At 42.0% G+C, this 23,932-nt stretch overlaps 1 protein-coding gene across 7 annotated transcripts in view; it reads right to left on the minus strand.

The window, feature by feature from the left end:
- DZIP1 (DAZ interacting zinc finger protein 1) overlaps nt 1–3,019 on the minus strand; it is a 55,571-nt gene extending 52,552 nt beyond the window's left edge. For 3 of the 7 annotated variants that reach the window (XM_036831670.1, XM_036831671.1, XM_036831666.1), the window contains exons 1-4: nt 2,771–3,019; nt 1,530–1,627; nt 958–1,171; nt 28–268 (exon numbers count right to left, since the gene is read on the minus strand). In XM_036831670.1, coding sequence (XP_036687565.1) covers nt 28–63 — 36 coding nt within the window. In that variant the 5' untranslated portion in view covers nt 64–268; nt 958–1,171; nt 1,530–1,627; nt 2,771–3,019. Of the gene's footprint in view, nt 1–27; nt 269–957; nt 1,172–1,529; nt 1,628–2,770 lie in introns of those variants that run through there. The other 4 variants (XM_036831667.1, XM_036831669.1, XM_036831668.1 and 1 more) reach the window with 4 other exon arrangements.
- Between the last annotated feature and the right edge of the window lie 20,913 nt (nt 3,020–23,932).

Raw genomic sequence — 23,932 nt, forward strand, 5'->3', positions numbered from 1 at the left:
AGGCATCCCCGGCTTGCCGCCTCTTACCATGCTTGGAAGCAAATCCGCCGCCTCTGCCGGCATCGGAGGAGGGGGCAGTCCCGTCTCCCAGGCCCGGATCGCCTCCCGGGCCGCCGCCGCCCCACCCCTCGGAGCGGGAGAAGGCCGGGTCCCGGGCGGCGGCGGCCTAAGGCCTGGGCGTCCGGGCCGTTGTTATGGCAGCGCCCCGGGCGTGGACCTGGAGCAAAGTGCGAGTCGGCCAGCGCGCGGTTAGCGTGCGCCCAGGGCCCTGCAGGACCAAAGAAGAACTCGTCGTGGGCCAGCCGAGGACACACCGGTCCACCTCGAGAGGGCACACTTCCTGAGCGCCGGCTCGCCGGGCACCACCTTGCAAGTCTCTAAGGCGTGGGGAGCCACATCCTAGCTGCCAGCCTCTGATCCTCGCCTTAGGTTTTTGAGATTAGACAGAACCATTCATCCTCCTCTTTCACGCACAACTCGGAAAACGTGAAGCAACAAATCTATGTAAAATTAAATGGGATGGAGGGGGGCCTAGCTGCAAAAGGGCACGAAGACACTTTGGGGTATAATAAAAAATGTTCTCTATTTTGATTGTCTTGTTGATTACCCGGGCATATACATTTTTCAAAACTCACTGAATGGTACACTGAAAATTAACGGTGCATTTTGTACATTATACTTCAATAAAGTTGTTTTAAAAATTAAATTTGTAGTGTAGTTAATTATATTCGATGGAAGGCTTCCTAAATTTCTTACATCCAAGATACTTTTTTAAATGGAGTCTTTCTTCCGTTCTGGGTTGCCCACCTAGATATAACATTCGGATAGAATTTCAACCCAAAGAACTTCCCCAAATATGTAATACCTTACTTGTCTTTCCAAAAGGATACGTTTTTCAAAATGTGAAGATAAAGACAATTATGTGGAGGGGGAACTTTACAGGGCCCTGGTATTTACCTTACAAACTTGTGTGGCAGCTGCATTCTGTTTTCTGGAGAGGCTAAACTATTTCTAGCAGCAACTCGTAGGCCTCAGGCCTCTCATTCTCGAGGTCTTCTGGGAGCTGCCTGTGGTTACCATAGAGATGGATGAACTGAGGAAAAGCCAGCCATTCCTCAGTCCACCGGGGAATCCCTGCTTGGACCAACCATCAGGAAAATTTTTGTCTCTCCTAACAGCCAAAGAACAGAAGAAACGAAAATACAGTTCAGAGTAACTGGAAGCAAACTTGTAATGTCAAACATTTCTAGCCCTTTCTAGACACTGAGAACTAGAAATAAGCCCACAGGAAAGCATCCAGAAACTAGGCATACACTTCATAAGACTTCATAGAAGCCGTGCATCCAAATAATTTTGAACGGGATTTTGAAAGAAAAAGAGCTATTATCGATTAACTACAGCCAGCATGACAGTCTTAAAGATCTAGCTTCAAAGTCTGATTCTTCCATTTGCTTGCTGCCTGACCTACAAGTTACGGCAGCCCTAGGCTTCAGTTTCCCAGTCTGTTAAATAGACGTCAGGATACCGACCTGGCAGGTCTATGTACCCTGGACTCCATCCACTGGGCTGCAGGATCAGCGGGAACAAGGGCCGTAGTCTCTCTTGCTCACCGTTATATCCCCAGCACCTGGCATAGATCAGGCACGGAGAGGCGCGTTAAGAATTTGCCAAAAGGACATGTGGATAAAAAATGATCCGAATGAGGAGCTTCCCCTGTGGCTCAGTGGTTAAGAATCCGCCTGCCAATGCAGCAGACACAAGTTCGATCCCTAGTCCGGGAAGATCCCACATGCCGCGGAGCAACTAAGCCCGTGCGCCACAACTACTGAGCCTGTGCTCTAGAGCCCGTGAGCCACAACTACTGAGCCCACGTGCTGCAACTACTGGAGCCTGAGTGCCTAGAGCCCGTGCTCTGCAACAAGAGAAGCCACCGCTGCGATGAAGAGTGGCCCCCGCTTGCCGCAACTAGAGAAAGCCCTAGCACGAAACGAAGACCCAACACAGCTAAAAATAAATAAATAAATAAAGTAGCTATTAAAAAAAAAAAAAGATGACATGTTAAAAAAAAAAAAAAAGTGAAGCCACCGCACCACAAGGAAGACTAGCCCCCGCGGGCCGCCAACTAGAGAAAGCCCAGGGGCAGCAACAAAGACCCAGACAAAAATAAATAAATTAATTAAAAAAAAAAAAAAGAATGATCCGAATGAATTAGGAAACGTCAGCTCCCGGCCCCTGTCCCTCATATTTCCTGTGCCCCCAGGCTCTGGGTCCAAACCCTTGAAACTTAGGGGTCTATCCGCGCGCTCCCACTGCATTCGGGGGAGGAGGCGCGCAGGGCTCGAGGCGCCCATCTCCGTTCGCCGCCACCACTCCGGCCCCGAGCGCCGCGCCGTTGGCCACCCTCGCCCCCCGACTGAGTCGCAAGATGGCCGGAACAGGAAAGAAGGGGGCTCGCTTTCCCGTTCCCTCTGCAGGGCCGCCAGCCGGGCGCAGCGCCTCCCGCCCCGGGTGCACCATGGGGACGACCCGCCGAACCCACAAAGACAAAGGCCGGGGAACGCGGGCTCCAGAACGCGGGCTCCAGTGGGGCCTCGGCGCCGCCCCTTAGAAGGCAAGCAAACGGGGGAGTGGGGGGCTGCGGCAGCCAGGCCAGCGGGGTCTGCAGCGCCTCGGCTCGCAGCGGGAAAAGAGGAAGGAGGGCCCGGCTTCGCGGGCACCCAGAGGCCCCGGCCTCCCCTGGGCGCCTGGCGCACCCCTGACCTCGACTCACCCCAGCTGCGCGCTCCAGGGCGGGCGCCGGGCGCTGCAGGCGGACAGGGCCGAGGCTGGGGACGCAGGCTCCGGGGGCGCTGCTGGCGCGGGCGGGCCCGTGGAGGCCGAGGAGCAGCCGGGCGGGAAGCGGCGGGCCAGCTCCTTCTTCCAGGACGCAGGATGAGGCCTGTCTGTTCTGGGAAAGTTGTGGCGAGGCTGGCCACCTGGCGCCTCTCCGGGCCCTCCCAGATTCCCGGCCACGGGCGCCTCGGGATACCCCCCCCCCCCCTCCCGCCCCCTCCCCTCTGCGATCTCCCTCCGGCCTCTTCTCTCTGCCTCCCAGCTCCTCCGGCAGCTGGGCGGGACCGTGAGCGTCTAGACCGCCGCGCGAAAATGCGCTCCGCCAATCCCACTGTTGGTGCAGACACGTGGTGCCTGGGCGCGCTCTGTTGCTGGCGTGGGATGCTAGCCCCAGGAAGACCTTTCAAAGACAAACCAGATTCACTCCTACCCTGCGGTTAGCCTAACCCCCAGCTAGCTAACTTCCCATAGAGGCAGGGGCTTTTTGTTTATTCCTTGTAAGAAGAGATGCATTTTAATCGCAGAAGTCTGCAGATGCAAGAGATCTTGTAGGGCTATCTCATGCAGCCTTGCACTTGAGTGACAGGGAAAACAGGATTAAAGACCATGTGCCGAAGCACACAAGGATTTAAACCCATCTAGATTCCGCATCTCTTTTGGTTATGCCCATTTTAGGACGAAAGGCGTGGATCTCTGTTGGCAGAAAGTTTGTCGGTGGGGGAGAGGGGACGTCCGGGGTCAAGAGTAAGGTGACTGTTATTTAACCTAAAATTGGAACACACGGTCTAACAATGGGGCAAAATTCCATAATTTTAAATAATGCGTAATCCAGAAAGTATGCACATATTTTAACAACCAGGAGGTTGACCCAGATTGAGAAATTTGAGTGCATCTTTTGCAAAATCTTACTATCTGTTGTAGCAAAATTGTTCTTCACTTAGAAAGGAATAACTTCAGAATTTTTGTTGGATGACAACGTGTTACTGTAAAATGCCTTTCCTTGTGTTTCTCTTTGACTGAATTAACTTTATCGGCTACTTTATTTAGCACAAGGCATCAAAAATAGTAATAGCTCAGAAAGTATTTATGTTGAATTCCTTTCTTGTTTTAGTTTTTACTTAAAATCATAAGACCTAGGACAACCTTAACAGGTTTTTTAAAATTTGTCCAATTTCAATTTAATGCTTAAATTTGAAAGATCCAGGATCCCATAAAAATGCTCTAAAGTAGTATGGCTAAAGATTTCTAGATAGAAATTTCAGGCAGTGTGTGGGAGACATGGCCACTGCTTTGCAAAATCTATATACTCTGTAGCCCTTTCTGGTGTGTGTGTGCATGCCTTAGAGGATAATTGCTTAATTAACATTATTTGATAATACACCATTTGTGTTACCAGTATGCCCATTCCCAACTTTCAGTATATTACGGATCACATATGCAGAATTGGAAGAAATAAGATGAACCAGTTGACCTTGGCATGGCATAGCAGCAATCACACATTCTTGATCCTTTCAAACCTCTTATACCAGTTATCACAGCTGAGCAGGGTGTTGCTGTGGTAATTAAATAATTAAAAAATTTTAAATTATTTAGGTATCTGTCTCCTGCATCAGACTATGAGAACCTGACGTGTTCTAGCACACTGAGCACATACTAAGTGCTCAAATAAATATGTGCTTTTTGAAGACAAAAATGATCCTAAAAAAGGAAAATAGAAATATTGGTTACTATTGATCATTTTGTGTAGTTAGTAAATTAAAATGCTATATCTGAATTTATTTCAAATTTTTGTCTTCACTTCTGTTTGAAAACAGCAAGTGTGACAAAATAAAAATTACATTGAGGCAGGCAGTTGGGGATGGTGCTTAGCATGGTATCTATTTATTATTAAACATTACTAGGTCTTATAGGAGTAAAACAAAGATTAGATATTCAAAGTGGACTTTGAATCAAAGTAATTAAAAGGTATTAAATCAGACAATACATGTTGTTTCTGCCCTTCGTTTTTGATCACCTGCCTAATGTCTTTTAGTTATAATATCATATATAGTATGCAGAAAAGTGTGTAAGATATATATGTACAGTTTAAAGAATAATCAAATGAACACTTGTATACCCACCCCCCAGTTTAAAACATTCCTGGCATTTTGGAAACTCCTCTTTGTACCTCTCCAATCATATCCCTTTCCATCCTCCTACTTAACAGTTGTCCTAACTTTTGGGTTAAATCATTCCCTTTTCCTTACAGTTTACACATTATATTGTTTACATATTATATAGACAGTATATTATTTACTTTTGAAAAATTGAGTAGCAAGCACAAATTGTGTAAAGATGAGTCAGATGAGTGGCAGGGTCCATACTACCTTTTAAGGCAAGAGGGCTTCCACCCTCGCCTGGCCCTTTAGAAAAGCCCAAGAAGCTAATGGACCTGGTCCTCCCATAGCCTGTGCTCTCCCATTCTAGACCATACTTCATAGAACCTTGGAACTTCCTGCACAAACCATCCACGCCAACTTTCAGAGCCTCTATGGGCTGCTTCTCCAAGTCTGTCTTCTCAAAGACGGACTGTATTGCTTATGGTTAGGCACATGGGGTGGCCGCAGTCAGCAGACTATTTAGAAGTACTAAATAGCACAGGTACATGGATTGGAAAATATAACCCTAAGGCACACAAGGCCTCTCTCTGGTCGGGATGGTGCCAGGATACAAAAGAGAAGAGTTGCTGCCTGGGAGCTTGACTGAGTCCAAGAATTCTAAATTCAAACCTGGCTTTGCAGCCTCAGCTTCCTTTGAGTAACTTAAAATAGGATGCTGCTGGCAGGCGGTTGTAAATGTATATTGCAAACTCTAGGGCAACCATTAAAAAATTAAAAAGAGGAGTATGATTAATATGTTAAGAGAGGAGATAAATGGAATGTTATAAACTGCTCCATTAAAACCAGAAAAGGCAGGAAAAGAGGGTGAAAAGAAAAGAAAAGAAAGAAAGAAAGGAAGGAAGAAGAATGAATAGAAAACAGTTACAAACATGGACGCTATTAGCCCAATTATATCAATAACCATTTTAGATGTGAATCGTCTGAATAAACCAATTAAAAGATTGTCAGAGTGGATTAAAAAAATTAGACCCAACAGTATGTTACATATAAGAAACTCACTTCAAATATAAAGACTTAGATTGTTTAAAAGGGATAGAAAAAGATACATCACTGATCAAAGGAAATCTGGAGCAGCTGTATTAGTTTCAGACAAAGCAGACCTCAGAACAAGGAAAATGATTAGGGATTAAGAGGAATACTGTATAATGTTGAAGGGGTCAATGTTCCAAGAAGACATAATCCTTAACATGTATGTACTCAAGAAAGGAGTTTGAAAATAAATGAGGCAAAACAGAACTGGAAAGAGAAATAGACAAATCCACAATTATACTTGGACACTTCAACATCCCTCTTCAACAATTAATAGATCAGTTAGGACAAAATTGACCCAAATAGTACTATCAATCAACCTGATCTAATTGGCAGTTATAGAATACTCCATCCAACAACAGGAGAATACACGTTCTTCTCAAACTTGCATGGAACGTTCAGAAAGATAGACTGCATTCTGGGCCATCAAACACACCTTAACAAATGTAAAAGAATAGAAATCATACAACATATGTTCTCAGACCACAGCAAAATTAAACTAGAAATCAGTAGCAGAAAGATAGCTGGAAAATCCCCAAATATTTGGAGATTAACCAACACACTTCTATATAATACATGGGTCAGAGAAGAACTCTCAAGAGAAATTTTAAAATATTTGGAACTAAATAATAATACAACTTATTAAAATTTGTGGGATGCAGTGAAAATGGGGCTTAGAGGGAAATTTGCTCGTTAGAAGTGAGTCCCTAAGTTTGACCGATACCCAAAGGGAGGGGAATCAGGTTTGCCTTTTGAAGGCAGGACGCATCAAAGATTTTGAGGCCATATTTTGAAACTACACCGCAACCAGTACCAGAACCTCCCTTTCTTTGATTGTTCCGTGGTGGCTTAAGTAGAGAAAATGACTTGATGACAGTTTCAATTTACAATTCAATTGAACCATTTACTTGTTGCCTAGAACTGACTAGGGTCTGGAAGATGGGTTCAAAAACAAAAACAAAAACCTAAACCTAACTCTCATGGAAGGTGGCTCAGTCCTGGTGTTTGTAGTAGGATGGGAGGGGCCCTACAAACCAGATAAGAACTTGTGGTTTGATGAAATGCCACACTTTGGAGCCCCTGATTAATTTATGGGGGAGAGTCAGACTATTTTTTATCAGAATCTGATTGATATGACCATGGTAGGATTACCAAGCTGGCTTTACCTCTGGTAGTTCACAGCCTCTACATGGGCCCAAGCATCTTGAGCTCCTCCCGTCCCCCCTGAGATCTGGGAGTCCATTTCAATGGCAGCTCTTGCACCCAGCGTCCCAAGTCGAGAGAGGGCTTTTTGTAAAGAGCAGTCACTTCCCTTAGGAGATGGATACAGAATTTTAGTTCACTACGCTTTCAAGCCCTCTTCCTTTAATGTGTCTTCCTGCTCTGCAGAAGCTAGGAAGCTAAAAACCGTGCTAACCAGACTCCTTTCCAGCTCATATTCTGGAAGCAAATTGGTTTCTGCCAATTAGACACTCTTTTTTTTTTTTTTTTGGTAATAAATTTATTTATTTATTTTTGGCTGCTTTGGGTCTTTGTTGCTGCGTGAGGGCTTTCTCTAGTTGCGGCGAGCGGGGGCTGCTTTTCATTATGGTGCGCGGGCTTCTCATTGCGGTGGCTTCTCTTTGTTCCGGAGCACGGGCTCTAGGCGTACGGGCTTCAATAGTTGTGGCACGCGGGCTCAGTAGTTGTGGCTCAGGAGCTCCAGAGCGCAGGCTCAGTAGTTGTGGCGCACGGGATTAGTCGCTCCGCGGCATGTGGGATCTTCCTGGACCAGGGCTCGAACCTGTGTCCCCTGCACTGGCAGGCGGATTCCTAACCACTGTGCCACCAGGGAAGTCCAAGACACACTCTTGAATGATTTGAACGACAGAAAAGAGACAGAAGAGATTTTCCTGCTGTAATTTTTGCTGGCAAGCAAGGTCATGAGCATCAGAGTGTCAATGGGTAAAGGTGGCAGCTGAATTCCATGTCTCATCACTTTCAACATGTCAAGTGTCTGTTGAAACAGCAGTGACTGCACTGCCTTTTTTATCAGAGGATCAAACTCCTGAGCTTAACAGTCCCAGCGCTGCCTCTCCCCACCCCACACTGCTCTAGCCCTTTGCATGATCTTGCAAGTATCTAATTGGGTGCAAATACCTTGCAGCTTTAACTACCTAGAGTGGCTTCGACTTCCTACAGTAAAACCATTACTGATACCCTTTTTATTATTAAAGTAAACATTTATATCAAAGGTGTGGTGAGGAGGTGCCTGGACTAGATGAGCATAAACTATCCAATCCTTTATTCCCTTTTCCTGAAGTCTTTGAATTCCTTCCTCTACTTGTTAAGGGATTTCTGACTTTAAGAATGTAATGGATTGTGGGACAAAGTTCAGTGAACATTTACGTTGAAGTCTTTCCCCCAACTTGTCATACACTGCATACACAACCTCTGGGAAGGGTCCATATCTACCTATACATTCATCCTGATCCAAAATAGAGACCGTGCTCCTTGATCTAGAAACCTCAAAATCTATTCCCACAGGACTTCCCTGGTGGCGCAGTGGTTAAGAATCCGCCTGCCAATGCAGGGGACACGGGTTCGAGCCCTGGTCCGGGAAGATCCCACATGCCGCGGAGCAACTAAGCCCGTGCACTACAACTACTGAGCCTGCGCTCTAGAGCCCGTGAGCCACCACTACTGAGCCCACGTTCCACAACTACTGAAGCCTGCACACCTAGAGCCTGTGCTCCACAACAAGAGAAGCCACCGCAATGAGAAGCCCACGCACCGCAATTAAGAGTAGCCCCCGCTCACTGCAACTAGAGAAAGCCTGCACACAGCAACGAAGACCCAACACAGACAAAAATAAATAAATAAAATAAATAAATTTATTAAAAAATATCTATTCCCACACACATTCTCCCAATTTGGGGGAGATATACATTAGCAAGTTCCTCCAATGTCTAGGTTTCTAACTCTTCCATACCAATGTTCGGGATTGTCTCACCCGTGCTCCCCACCCCCCAGGCCATGCTAAATTTGTATTCTAGTTGCCATAGCAATAGTGTGGCTTGGCTCCTGAGAGGGGACTATCAGTTCTCACCTACAGAGGTGGTAAAGCTTCCTTGGCCAAAGAAAGCAGAGTGAAGAGTTATTTCAGGCTGGTTTGAGGACTTCAAATCCTCCACCTCAATTGCTCTCAGACTTTCATCAGAGTCTGCTGGAAGACAGAACACAGAGAGCTGTACCCACTCCTAGAGTTTCTGATTTAGTAGGTCTGGGCTGAAGCTAGAAATTTTGCGTTTCTAACAAGTTCCCAGTTGATGCCACTAGTCTGGGGACCCCGCTTTGAGAACCACTGCATTCAGTCTTATGTATCCTCTTAGATGTTGCCCTTTCCATTTGTCAGGGTCCACTGTCTTCTGATCAGTTCTCCAACCTTCATAGGAAAAGACTTAGGACAACTGTGAACCCAACTCACAAAATCCGTTTCTGGGTTTGGTTTTGTGTGTCCACAGTCTTACAGCTTTAGATAAAAAATTGATTCTTTTCATCAAAGTCACAGAAAGAACTGGAATATTGCCAAGGTGAAGTTTGGAGATTTGATCTTTTTCTCTTGTTTTAAGTTATACATAAGATGAAAAAAGTTCAGTATGCCTAGTTGTCCAGCATTCTTCATCCCTTTAAATTGATCAGTGGCAACCACTACTTAGCCCCAACCTTAGTGGACAGACTGTTCCAGTGAATGTTACTGGGAGTCTCAGATTCTTTTACCTCATATTAGCCAAATAAGTAATTCCAAACATGCCACATTTTCCCAAGAGTGCTTGTTCTCAGGCACCAATTTCCATATTAGTTAAGTTTCTCCGCTTGTCAGCAACAGAAAATGATTCTGTTAACTGAAAGGGATGGGGTTATTGACAGGATATTGGATAGCTCATAATATCAAAGGAGAAAGTGAACAATCAGCCCTCATGAAAGACAGTAACCAGCTGAGCTCCAGGGTTCTATGTAACTCAACCATGGGGTAACCCCAGACCAGGGTTCTACGTAACTCAGGGCAATCTCACTGCCACAAAGAAAATTCGGCCCCATCTACCTTGAGCCCTTTGAAATTCTGCTCAAGATTCAAATTCCTGTGAGAGAGAATGTGATGGACCTACTTAGCTTGGGTCATGTTTCTGATGGGTCCTTCTGATGGGTCCTTCTGGTGGAGGTGGAAGCAAAAGGAGCTGTGATGGAGAAACGCATCAGTGGTACAAAACTGCCAGGAGCGGGGAGTGTCAGTTCCCAAAAGGAAGCTATTCCGAGCGGAAGAGTGAAAGATACACGTATCTAGTATGAAGAACATCAACTCTCCCCCTTTATTACCTACTCTCTGATCCGGCCTTTAGGAAAGGTATCCTGGTGCTTTCTTCAAAATGTTCTCTCTCCCTAAAGATTCAAGATTTGAAGATACATACAAGGCAGAACAAAAGACAGCACCTTTATATCCCTTTGAATAATCTGGATTTCTCTCTCCCAGGGAGGTACTTTGCCCCTCACCTATAGTTTCTCCATCCGGATTCTGGGATCTTAGCTTCCTTCATTCAGATTCTAGGATCCTAAACAGCTCCATAAGACAGGACAGTCATTGTTGCTTAGAACAGGATAGAAAACCAAACACTTCACAGGAATTTCTCTGTCCTTAAAGGGATACATGCCATTGCTCACTTTTACCTTCTCTCTTTTCCTCCTGCCTTCTAATTTCATCGTCACTTGGAACGGTAAGGGGAAGCAGGATTCAAGAACTCGTCCTGATCCTTAGCCCCGATCCCTTTAAAAGACTCTCTCTTTCTCAAGCATACACATCAAATCTTTTTTCCAAATGGGCAAGATGGATCTCAGGAACCAATATACAGTCTAGTAATTCCAGAGTGGCTGGCAAGCAGAAATTGTATCAGTTGGCTTTCACCAGATTATGCTGAAGAAAGAAACAACCCCCAAATATCATATTCATGATCGAAAGGTCTACTGTTTATGTTTCATATGAGCTGTATGTTTGTTGCGGTTTTGCTCCATGTGGTCTCCTTACAGGACCCACGTCTCTGGCTGGGACATGCTTTTCTTTTGCCAGAATAGCCAAGTCATACATTGGCTCTTGAAATCTCTGCTGGGAAGCACATCACTTTTACTCACATTCAATTAGCCGAAGCAAATCACGTTATAAAACCCAATGAGAATAGGGCAGGGAAGTATACTCCACTCAAAGAAGGTCACAAAGTCACAGGGCTACAGACAGGAATGTGAATCCTTTTATAGGAAAGCAAATAATGGGGACAATAATCCAATTTACTATAGAACTATAAGGTTAACCAGGGATGGGAAGAACTACTTGGGATCTACAAAGAAGAATAAAATTTAAAATTTTGCATATGAGCAGCTTGATATGGCAACTCATCCATCATAGCACTAAGGCAAAGAGAAGGGACACAGTTGTTTGACGGATAACTTCTATCATCCAGACCAATCTATGGCTATACTTTAATTATGCAAGAATGAGATTGCTCAAAATATTTCAGCATGTCTAGGTTGATGTATTTTCTGTCTTTTGGGGGGAAATGTTTGCTTTTCTTCCTAGCTTTCCAAGAAAGAGCCTTTATAACAAATTCAGTGTTTTTTAGCTGACCTAACTGGGTAAAAATTTTGCCCACACTCAAGCTAAGATATATGGTCATGTCAGGCTGCCCTTTGAGCTCAATTATAGAGATGACAGTAATAGATCCAATAGACCATCAGGGGAAGAGGTGATAAAAAACAAAGCAAAACAAATCAGAACACCCTGAAGAAGGCCAAGGATAGCCTGGACGAGTTAAGATTACCTGAATTTTTGGTAGGACATGGAACAACCAGTCCAAGAAGGCATTCTGTGTCGCTGTTCTGAAAGGATCTAGTAATTAAGTGTGTCCCAATGTGTTAAAATATCCTTTCAAGTTCATTAAGAAAATGAAAATGTCCCTCTTTTATGGAAGATCAAGTATGAAAAAAATTGCTGTAAGTGATTTGCAAACCCAAATTGAGGGACGTTCTGCAAAATAGCTGGCCTGTACTCGTAAAAAGGGACAAGGTCAAAAAAGACAAGGAAAGACTGAGGTATTGTTCCAAATTAAGGGAATTTAAAAGATATGACAACTGAATATAATTCATGATCTAGGATTTTCCTTTTCTATTAAGGATATTATTAGGGCAAATGGCAAAATTTTAATAGAATCTGATACCAAAAGTATTGAATATTGTATCAATATTATTTTCCCAGTTTTGATAGCTGTATTGTGTTATGTAAGAGAATGTTTTCATTTTTAGGAAATACCCACTGAAGTATTTAGGGAAATAGGGCATCATGCCTGCAACTTCCAAATAGATCAGGAGAGAGAGAGAGACAGAAAGACAGAGAGACAGAGAATGAGGAGAACGATGAAGTAAATATACCAGTTGGGGACCCTGGGTGAAGCGTCTATGAGGATATTTTGTACCAGCTTTGTAACTTTTTAAAAAATAGAATATAAATTTGTCTTATTTAAAGGAAATCCAGAGAGAGGCTGTGTGGGTCTGTTTTGGTGGGCCCACAAAGTCATCAAGCACCAGTTTCTTCCCGCTCAACTACCTCCTTGTTGTGGAAGTTGGGTGCTGCAGTTCCCAGAACCAGGTCTCATTAAATGAATTTAAAATAATTCTAGAGGCTGTGGAGGAAGGGGAAAATATCCTTGTAACGTTTAAGTGTAAATGTATGTTAAGATAAAAAGTTAGAAAAAACAAATATATTTAAAAACATTTCTTTTTAAATGAAATTTCAATCCTCATACTGGGGCCCTGACAGTGATGAATCCACCCAGATCTGGTAGAGGGTTTGAAATTTAGGATTGTGACAAAGGGGGTGGGAAAAGATTTAATTATAAGTGCAGCCCCCATGAGACTATTTTTCTTGGAGGCAAATATATTGATACATGAATCCAGAAAAAAACTTCTTCAGAAATGACTAATAGGAACAATATTCTAGTATTCTTGCCTATCTAAAACTGCTGATCTGTGGCCTTTATTCTTAAGTAAGTTTTGCTCAATTGTCTTATGGCATTGAACGTTTAGAAATGACTGACCCATTCCAAATGTTTATTAAAATAAGGATTGTCAGAAAAAGAATTGATGTGAAGGACAGGCAAAAATATGCAATTAATATACACATTTCAGAGTTCCCATGGTAGGAAATGAAAATAAGGGAAAAGAACAAATGAATCAGCATATAAGAAAATTTTCCAAGAATAAAGGAGGACTTGAAACTGTATATTAAAAGAATGCTCCTGGTATCAGAAAAAATTGCACATAGTATACAATGTGTTTGCATTTTAAAAATCATTAAATCGATATGAATGAATTTATCACAGCTTTTTTTTAATCCACTGTCCTTTTGATGGAGGAGGTATTTTCAATTTGTGGCTATTATAAATAAAGTTGCAATGAACATTATTGTACAAGACTTTTTGTGGACATATGTTTTCATTTCTCTAAGATCAATACCTAGGAGTAGAATTGCTAGGTCATCGAGTAGATACAGGTTTAGCTTTTTAACACATTACCAAACAGTTTTCCAAAGTGGTTGTACCATTTCATAGTCCCATCAGCAATGTATGAGAGTTTCAGTTGTTCCAAATGCTTGCAACACTCGGTATTGTCAATCGTTTTTCATTGTAAGCCCTTCTGGTGGGTGTGTAGTGGGATCTCATTATAGTTTTAATCTGCATTTCCCTGATGACCAGTCATGTTGAGTATCTTTTCTTGTGCTTATTGGCTATTTGATTCTGTTGTTTTTGATTACAGTTGACCTTTGAACAATGAAGGGAGTTAATCTGAGTACAACTTACAGTTGGCCTTGCATTTGCACAGTTCCTCCACTTCTGCAGATTCAACCGACCACGGGTCAAGTAGTACTGTAGTATTTATTATTGAAAAATACCCACGTATAAGAGGACCCAGGCAGTTTAAACTCATGTTGTTCAAGGGTTAACTGTACTTACTTTTGAATAAGGTGATATTTTTCTAAAACTGCTTTTGTAGAAAGTTTGTACAGAGGAGGAGATTGGGCTGTGTTCCATTTTAGTCATAATTTTTCTTATGATCCAAGTTTTTGTAAAAATTAATCTCGCTTTTATTTCTTCTCTGAAAATGGAGACAGGTAGCCACAAAGCTGTTCATCATGTCAAGTTTCTCTCTTCTTCTGCCATGGGGTAAATGGCTTCCTGGAGATGATAATTGATAAATAAGTGAATCATCTTTCAGACCCATACTTTTTGCTTCTTGGAACCAAAGTGTGTCCTAAGTAGATTCTGTCCCTAACCAGTGCATCACATTCTTCTTGTTGCAAATAAGATATTTGGGTTTTTCACTACAGAGCATGCCTCTAACTTTTTGAGACAGGCTGGGATCTGGGACCTGGGAACCTTTACTGGAATGCTTGCACCTGGACAAACGTCTCATCGAGCGACAGAATACAAAGAAACTCTAAGGGACTAAAAATAACTGCACGCACGGTACAGTTGGGGTAAAGTATGAACAGTAAGATACAAAAAGGCCAAAACCCAACTGCCACTTGTGAGGTGCCAGGAGCAAAAGCAGGGTACCACGCATGACCCCTGCACACGGCGCCACCAAGGGGGTGGGCCAACCACCTAAGCTACCCATCCCTCGACCCAACCCACTGATCTACCTTCACCCTCACCCTATCTGCCCCTCCTCCACTCCTCTTGGGGAGTGAGCAGGGGCACCTGTTACTTGCTTTCACTCTCTCATGCTGCAGCACAAGCCCCAATAAAGCCTTGCCTGAATTCCTAGCCTGGCCTTTATCAATTTTTATTGATTAAAGAGTCCAAGAACCCAGGTTGTTAACACTTGGAGAAGTATCTTGCTGTCTTTTTTTGAGATGAGCATTAGCAGGCATCCTCTCTCTGATTCCTCTCCTGTTTGGCATCTCTCCCACTTACTTTGGGAAGTGGAGTTTCAACAGTCTCCCACATTTTGTTGAAGTTGTAACTTGCTTTTCTGTTTCTTATTTGTTGTTGTGGCTTTGGGTGATTTCCAAGAGGGAAAGAAGGAGATACTGATCTGACACTACCATCCTCAAAATAGAAGTTTTGATAAATGCCAATTACCAAGTTAAAGCAGTTTGCTTCCTTTTTTTTTTTTTTTTTGCTGAGATTTTTCCTTTTAAACCTGCATGAGTGCTATATGTTATCTAAGAATTGAATCTGTTCAAATGATTTTTCATCAACCTGTTAATTTGATGTATTTCATTAAAAGATGTTTCAGTGTTGATCTATCTTTGTATCTCTGGATAACTTCTTGATTCTCTTTTTTTTTACGTGATGAATTGGATTTGGAAATATTCCATTTAAGATTGCTTTATCTACCCTCATAATTCACGTCATGGTTTTCTTTTCTTTCCAGTTTTAGCATCAAGCCTTTTAAATTGAGTTGGAGAGATTTTAATTAAAAAAAAACTCTGAAATATTTTGTATAAGATAGGGATTACAAATCTTTGAGGGCCAGGTAGCTGTTTTTAGGTTGGGATGCACAATTACTAATTTATTTTCTTAACTAGCTCTTGGCTTATTCAGGCATCCTGTTTTTCTTTTCATCTCTAGTTTTGAATTTATTGGCATAGAGACACTCAATGTTTTATTTTACACATTAAAACATCTCTACCATATTTGTAGTTGTGTGCCCCCTTTTAAATGCTAATATACATCTTTTCTCTTTTTTTAAGCTTGCTCTATTTTTGTCCATTTTTTAACGCCTTTCAATATCTAGCTTTTTGGTTTGGATCCTTCATACTTCTTCACCACTCCCATCACAGAAATTTCTGCTCATTTTTTCATTAGTTCTTTCTTTCTGTTTCTTAATTATTGTTCTGTAGTGTTTCTAGCATCCTGAGCTAGGTACAACTCCTCATTTTTCCTTTTTTTTTTTTGGTTTTTAACTGAAAGCATTTAAGGCTCTGAATTTCCCTCCAAATATTGGGCTGGCCAAAAAGTTCGTTCGGGTTTTCCGATAACATCTGAAAGCCCGAACGAACTTTTTGGCCAACCCAATATTTGCTTTAGCAGCATTCCACAAATTATGATAATGTAGCGTTTTCATTATCATGTAGTTTTTCGTAATGATTTTTTTTTTACCATGAGTAGTTTAGGGATGCATTTTTTGTTTCCAGGACTTGGAAAAATCTGTTTATTGTTGACTTTCAATTTAATTGCATTATGGAGAACTTAAAACGTATAGTAATGATCCTTAGGAATTTGTAAAACTTCCTCTGTGGGACGAGTATTTGGTAGATTTTTGAAAATGTTTCATGAGTCCTCGTAAAAAAATTTCCTATTTACTAGACAGATCATCATCTCTCTCTATATATAGAGCTGTTAGATACAGAGTTAGATAAAGCTTGTTAAATTTTTGCTCAGATTTTCTAATATTTTCTAAGGGTTTCCAGTCCTTACTAAGGTTTGGGTGTGTGCTTGCTCTAAGAGTTTCTGATACTGATATGTTTTTAAAGGTCTTCTAATATTAATTCTCTCACTTTGTGTTCTAGAGCTTATTCCATCTATTAGGCTGTGAGTGTGTGTGTGTGTGTACGTATGGTGTATTAAGCTTTTTTTTAATTTTAGGGACCACTTTTAATTTCAAAGATTATTTATTAATTATTGTTGTGGGTTAAATCGTGCTCATCACTCCAAAATTCATGTCCACGGAGATCTCACACTGTGCCCTATTTGGAAAGAGGGTCTTTGCACATGTAATTTGTCAGGAAGAAAAGGAGAGGACACACAGAAGAATGCCATGCAAAGATGGAGGCAGAGAGTAGAATGATGCAGCTACAAGCTAAGGAACGCCAGGGAGTGCTGGGAGCCATGAAAAATGAGGGAAAAGCAAGGAAGGATTCTTTTCTAGAGCCTTCAGAGAGAGAGTGTGGCCCTGTCAACACCTTGATTTTGGTCTTCTAGTTTCCAGAGCTATCAGAGAATAAATTTCTGTTGTTTTTAAGTGAAGCCACGGGTGAAATCCATTACACCTGTAACCTGCCTTCGTTGATCAAGGCCATCTTAATTGTTGCTACAAAAACCTTGCATGTCCTCCAAGCAGCATGTAGCCTAAACAAGGTGTTTGCCTGAGTTGTTTTTCAGGAAGTTGGAGTCAGCTGTGTCTAGTTCTAGCTCGAGCCGGTTAAGACTGGTTAGGACCACCCACCCTCCAGCAGGGCATGCACCAGTGTCCGCTAGGAGAAATTTTAAAAAATAATTTATTTATTTATTTATTTTTGGCTGCATTGGGTCTTCGTTGCTGCACGCGGGCTTTCTCTAGTTGTGGCGAGCGGGAGCTGCTCTTCGTTGCAGTGCGTGGGCTTCTCATTGCGGTGGCTTGCTCTTGTTGCGGAGCACGAGCTCTAGGCGCTCAGGCTTCAATAGTTGTGGCACGTGGGCTCAGTAGTTGTGGCTCGGGGGCTCTAGAGCACAGGCTCAATAGTTGTGGCACACGGGCTTAGGTGCTCTGCGGCATGTGGGATCTTCCCGGACCAGGGCTTGAACCCGTGTTCCCTGCATTGGCAGGCAGATTCTTAACCACTGCGCCACCAGGAAAGTCCCTGCTAGGTGAACTTTTGACGTCAGAGGGTCTAAAACTCCACCCTTGGAACATGCACACGCCGCCATTTTCTGAAAATGCGTCCCAGTGAAGAAGCCTGTAGCTTAGTTACACCTGTGCAAAACGATGATTACCTTACCTTTTTCTTATTTCTAATCACCTTTCCCTACGATCCCCGTGCCTCCGACCACTCTACTTCTTTATCCCCAAAATGCCTCAGCCCCTTGCCTTTGCGGAGGCAGGTCTGAGACTTGTTCTCTCTCTCCTCGCTTGGCTGCCTGCGAACAAATGCATTATTTGTGGCAAACCTAGTAGTGTCAGCGTTTTGGCTTGCTGTGAGTGGGCAAACCAACCTGGTTCGTAATAAAACCACCCAGTTTGTGGTAATTTATTATGGTAGCCCTAGGCAATTAATACAATTACTTTTTACAACCACCTGTTCTTGTTTCATTTATGCCATTTTTATTCCATTCTTTTTTTTTATTAATTTATTTTTTGGCTACATTTGGTCTTCGTTGCTGAGCGCAGGCTTTCTCTAGCTGCAGCGAGTGGGGGCTACTCTTCATTGCAGTGCACAGGCTTCATTGAGGTGGCTTCTTTTGTTTGCAGAGCAGGGGCTCTAGGCGTGCAGGCTTCAGTAGCTGTGGCACGAGGCTTCAGTAATTGCGGCGCATGGGCTTAGTTGCTCTGAGGCATGTGGCATCTTCCCAGACCAGGGATCGAACCTGTGTCCCCTGCATTGGCAGGTGGATTCTTAATCACTGCGCCACCAGGGAAGTCCTCCATTCTTTCTTGTAAGTATGGATGTGATTTCTTTATGTATGTCTGTAAGCCTCCTTAGTCTATTCAATTAACTTCCTCTTAAGTGAGTTCAGTTTCAGTTGATTTGTTGCCTGTCTATTTTAGCATTAGAGTTCTTGATATGTTTTGCAGTTTTATTTTGCAGTTCCATTTGGAGTGGAAAAGTCAGGTTTTGTTTATTTGCTTCCTTGTGTGTCCATTTTTCTTTCTCTATGCTTACTCTCTCCTGTCCTATACTGGCAGTTCCAGACTGAAATTGCAGAGCCAGCCAGGAGCAGCTTGATTCCCCATTCGTAGGTTTCTACAATTCCATGTAAACAAGCAGCTGTAACAGAGCTGCTGCTGGTGGTGTCAAGCACCCAGGAGAACAAGGAGACTGTCTCCGGATTACTTTTGGTCCCTTCCTAGATCAAAAACAGTGGCTGGCATTCCCCTGGCTTCTGCTTACACGTGATTTTGTGGTGTTTCTTCCCGTTTCTAGTCCATGGAAATACTTATCTTGGCTTAGGCTCCAGCAAGTTTCTTTTGTTTGCTTGTTTTCTTGTTTTAGTTTCCATATAATTGCTATGAATTTGTAAACAGAGGTTTAACAAGTGAACAGTTTGCATCTGATTGCCAGTTGGTCTTTGCAGAGACTAAATAGCTATCAAAAATATTTTGGCTATACTTTGGTGTTGCAATTAAGCAGTAGTTAACTGAATGAAAGTAACCTGATTACTCACTTGGTCCTACTCCGATCTATCCCATTTATTACCACCAAAATACATGCCAAATTTGTTTGCTTCTCTCCATCTCCATCTCTTGTTACCATAGTTCAAGCTACCGTCATCTTTCACCTGGCCTACAACAATAGCCTCCTAACTGGCTCACGGCTTATCCCTCTAAGATCTTTTTGTTCATACAGGAGCTGGCATGATTGCTCTTAGATCTAAATCTAATAATGTCAGCCCTTTGTTTAAAACCCTCCAGTGACTTCCTATTTTCAATGGAATAAGATAAGAAACTCCCTTAACAGCCTAAATGGCACTATATGATCTGGTTCCTGCCTACCTCCTGACCTCATGTCATACTACTGTCCCCTAAGTTTATTACATTTCAACATTCTATTCCTAAAACACCATAAGATTGTTTCCATTTCAAAGCCTTTGCCCTTGCTATTTCCTCTGTCAGGCTCCTAAAGTGACTTACTCGTTTTCATAAATTAGGCCTCCTTCCTGCCTTCCCCCCTTCTTACACCCCGACATTTATCAGGAGTCCTATTGGCTCTTCCTCCAAAATATATTCCAAATCCTACCACTTCCTTCCACCTTTGCCGTTACCGCCCTGGTCCGTGTAACCTTGTTAGTCTTGCTCACGTAATGGGTATATTAGGACTCATTGATGATCTGGGTGCCCCAACAAACTTCGGCATCCCTTTCAAGTTATGTGGAGTCATGGCACTAGCTGTAGCCAATCGAGATGTAAATAACATGTCACATCTGGATTGAAGATCTTTCTTTCCATCCCTAGGCAAACACAAGACCTAGTATGCTGTGGCAAGTTACAACAGCTTGGATACATTGTTCACTACTTGTAGAAAGCTGTACAGGACCTGCGCTGGACTTTGTGTGCTTTAACTGTTACCCAGAAAGTTTGGTATGTTGTATTTTCATTCTTATTGGAGTCAAAATATTTTCTAGTTTCCCTTGAGACTTCCTTTTTGACCCGTGGACTACTTAAAAGTGTGTCGTTTCCAAGTATTTGGAGATTTTCCTACTACTCTTCTGTTAATTGATTTCTAGGTTAATTGTTATCGTGGATCAGAGAACATACCTTATGTAGTTTAAATTCTTCTAATTCTTTTATAATTTCAATTCTTTTAAATTGGTTAAGGTTTGTTTTATGACCTATCTTGGTGAATGTTTCATGTGCACTTAAAGTGTATTGGGTGAGGTGTTCTATAAATGTCAATTAAATTTAGTTGCCTGATGATCAGTCTGTGTACTGATTTTTCCTTTCTGATTTTGTCTACTCATTCTATGTATTACTGAGAGTATTGACCTCTCCAACTAAAATTGTGAATGTCTCTCCTTTCAGTTCTGCTAGTTTTTGCTTATATCTTTTGAAGCTCTGTTGTTAGGAGTATTTCATGTAGAATTGTTATGTCTTCTTGATGAATCGATCCCTTCATCACTTTTTTTTAAAAAATTGGAGTATAGTTGCTTTACAATGCTGTGTTAGTTTCTGCTGTACAGCAAAGTGAATCAGCTATATGTATACGTATATCCCCTCTTTTTTGGATTTCCTTCCCATTTAGGTCACCACAGAGCGCTGAGTGGAGTTCCCTGTGCTATACAGCAGGTTCTCATTAGTTATCTATTTTCCTTTCATCATTTTGTAATGTCCCTTTTTATCCCTGATAATTTTCCTTTCTTTCCTTTGAATTCTACGTTGTCTGATACTAATGTAATCGGTCACTCCAGCTTTCTTTCTTTTTCTAGATGTGTTTTTCTGCAGCTGTGCTGAGATCTGAAAAAAAGTTTTAAATTGTGGTAAAAAATTTACCATCTTAACCATTTTTTAAGTGTGTAGTTCAGTAGTGTCAAGTATATTCACATTGTTGTGCAACAGATCTCTAGAACTTTTTCATCATGTAAAACTGAAACTCTATACCTCTTGGACAACTCCCCACTTCTTCCTCCCCTATGCCCTTGGCAACCACTATTCTACCTTCCGTTTCTATAGGTTTGACTATTTTAGGTACCTACTCCAGCTTTCTTTTGATTACTGTCTGCATGATAAATGTTTTTCCATTCCTTTACTTAAAAAAATTTTTTTAAGAAGCGAATGTAATTTTTAAAAATTCATTTATTTATTTATTTTTGGCTGCGTTGGGTCTTCGTTGCTGCACGCAGGCTTTTTCTAGTTGTGGCGAGCCGGGGCTGCTCTTCGTTGCAGTGCGCGGGCTTCTCTTGTTGCAGAGCACGGGCTCTGGGCGTGCGTGCTTAAGTAGCTGTGGCTCGCGGGCTCTAGAGCACAGGCTCAGTAGTTGTGGCGCACGGGCTTAGTTGCTCTGCGGCATGTGGGATCTTCTCAGACCAGGATTCACACCCGTGTCCCCTGCATTGGCAGGTGGATTCTTAACCACTGTGCCACCAGAGAAGTCCTTAAAATTTTTTTTAAAGTGATAATTCACGTGAGATAAAATTCACCCATTGAAAGTCTGTAACTCAGTGGCTTTTGGTATATTCACAGATATGTGCAAACTTCGCCACTACCTAATTTTAGAATTTCATCATCCCAAGAAGAAACCCTATACCCATTAGTATTCATCCTTACTCCAAGCCCTAGGCTACCACTAATTTTTCTGCCTGTATGGAATTACCTATCCTGGGCATTTCACATACATGGAAGCATACAATTTGTGGCCTTTTGTGACCAGCTTCCTTCACTTAGCATAATCTTTTTCAAGGTTAATCCAGGTTGTAGCATGCATCAATACTTCATTCCTTTTTTATAGCCAAATAATATTTTATGATTTTTAGCACAGTTTGCCTATTCTCTTGTTGATGGACACCCAGACTGTTTCCACGTTTTGACTGTTATGAACATATAATAGCTAGGAATGTTTGTATACAACATTTTGTGTGAACATGTTTTCATTTCCCTAAACTATATACCTAGGAGTGGAATTGCTGGGTCACATGGTAACTCTGTGTTTAACATTTTGATGTCTAACTCTTTTCTAAAAGTGGCTGTACCATTTTACATTCCCTATAGCAATATGTGGGTGTTCCCATTTTTCCATACTCTCACCAACTCTTGCTAATGCTCATCTTTATTACAGCCATCCTAGTGGGTGTGAAGTTGTCATGTTGATTTGCATTTCCCTAGTGGCTAACCATGTACTTATTGGTCATTTTTATATCTTCTTTGGAAAAAATGCCTATTCAGATCCTTTGCCCATTTTTAAAATTGGGTTGTCTTTTTATTCCTGAGTTCTAAGAGTTCTTTATATATTCTGGATAAAGTCCCTTACCACATATGATTTGCAATTTATCTCCAATTCTGTGCATTGTCTTCATTTTCTTGATGGTGTCCTTTGAAGCACAAAATTTCTAAATTTTCATGGAATTCACTATCTAATTTTTCCTCTGTGCTTGTGCTTATTCATTTATTTATTTTTTGATTGCATTGGGTCTTCGTTGCTGCGCATGGGCTTTCTCTAGTTGTGGCGAGCAGGGACTACTCTTCATTGCGGTGCGCGGGCCTCTCATTGCGGTGGCTTCTCTTGTTGCGGAGTACAGGCTCTAGCTGCTCAGGCTTCAGTAGTTGTGGCGCATGGGCTCAGTAGTTGTGGCGTGTGGGCTCAGTAGTTGTGGCTCACGGGCTTAGTTGCTCTGCGGCATGTGGGATCTTCATGGACCAGGGCTCGAACCCGTGTCCCCTGCGTTGGCAGGTAGATTCTTAACACCGCGACACCAAGGAAGTCCCTGTCTCTTTCTTTATTGAGATATAATTTGACATATAGCATTGTATTAGTTTTAGGTGTTCAACATAATGATTTGGTATATGTGTATGTTGCAAAATGATTACCACAGTAAGTTTAGTTAACTTTCATCACCACATATATTTACAATTTTCTTCTTTATGATGAGAACTTTTAAGATCTACTCTCTTAGCAGCTTTCAAATATACAATACAGTGTTGTTAACGATAGTCACCATGCTGTACATTACATCCCCAGGACTTATTTATCTTGTAACTGGAAGTTTGTACCTTTTGACCACCTTCACCTATTTCGCAACCCTCCCCTTCCCACATTTCTGGCAACCACTAGTTTGTTCTTTTTTTGGCCATACCACGTGGCTTGCAGGATCTTAGTTCCTGAACAGGGATTGAACCTGGGCCCCCAGCAGTGGAAGCGAGGAGTCCTAACCACTGGACCACTAGGGAATTCCCTATTCTTTGTATCTATGAGTTAGGTTTTTTAGATTCCATATATAAGTGATCGTAGAGTATTTGTCTTTTTCTGTCTGAGATTTCACTTAACATAATGACCTCAGGGTCCATTCATGTGTCTCAAATGGCAGGATTTCCTTCTTTTTCATAGATGAATACTAGTCCATTGTGTGTGTTTATACATACCACATTTTCTTTATCCATTCATCTGCTGATGGACACTTAGGTTGTTTCCATGTCTTGACTATTGTAAATAATGCTGCAATGAACATGAGGGTGAACATAGAGCTATCTTTAAATCAATATTAACTCATCCCAATTGTCCAAAGATTCACCTATTTATCAGAAATAGTACATGAACCTTTAAAAATACAATTTAAAACCTTGTATTCCAAGACCAATGTTAAAGAATCTTTAAGTTATGCTTCAAAAATTTATCTAATAATTATTTTAACACAGGCTGTCATTTACATGTACTTGTTCATATTTTAAAAAACAAAAAGTATAGTTAATGAACTTTTTCT

The sequence above is a fragment of the Balaenoptera musculus genome, chromosome 18 (assembly GCF_009873245.2).
Source record: "Balaenoptera musculus isolate JJ_BM4_2016_0621 chromosome 18, mBalMus1.pri.v3, whole genome shotgun sequence".
NCBI classification, from domain to species: Eukaryota; Metazoa; Chordata; class Mammalia; order Artiodactyla; family Balaenopteridae; genus Balaenoptera; species Balaenoptera musculus.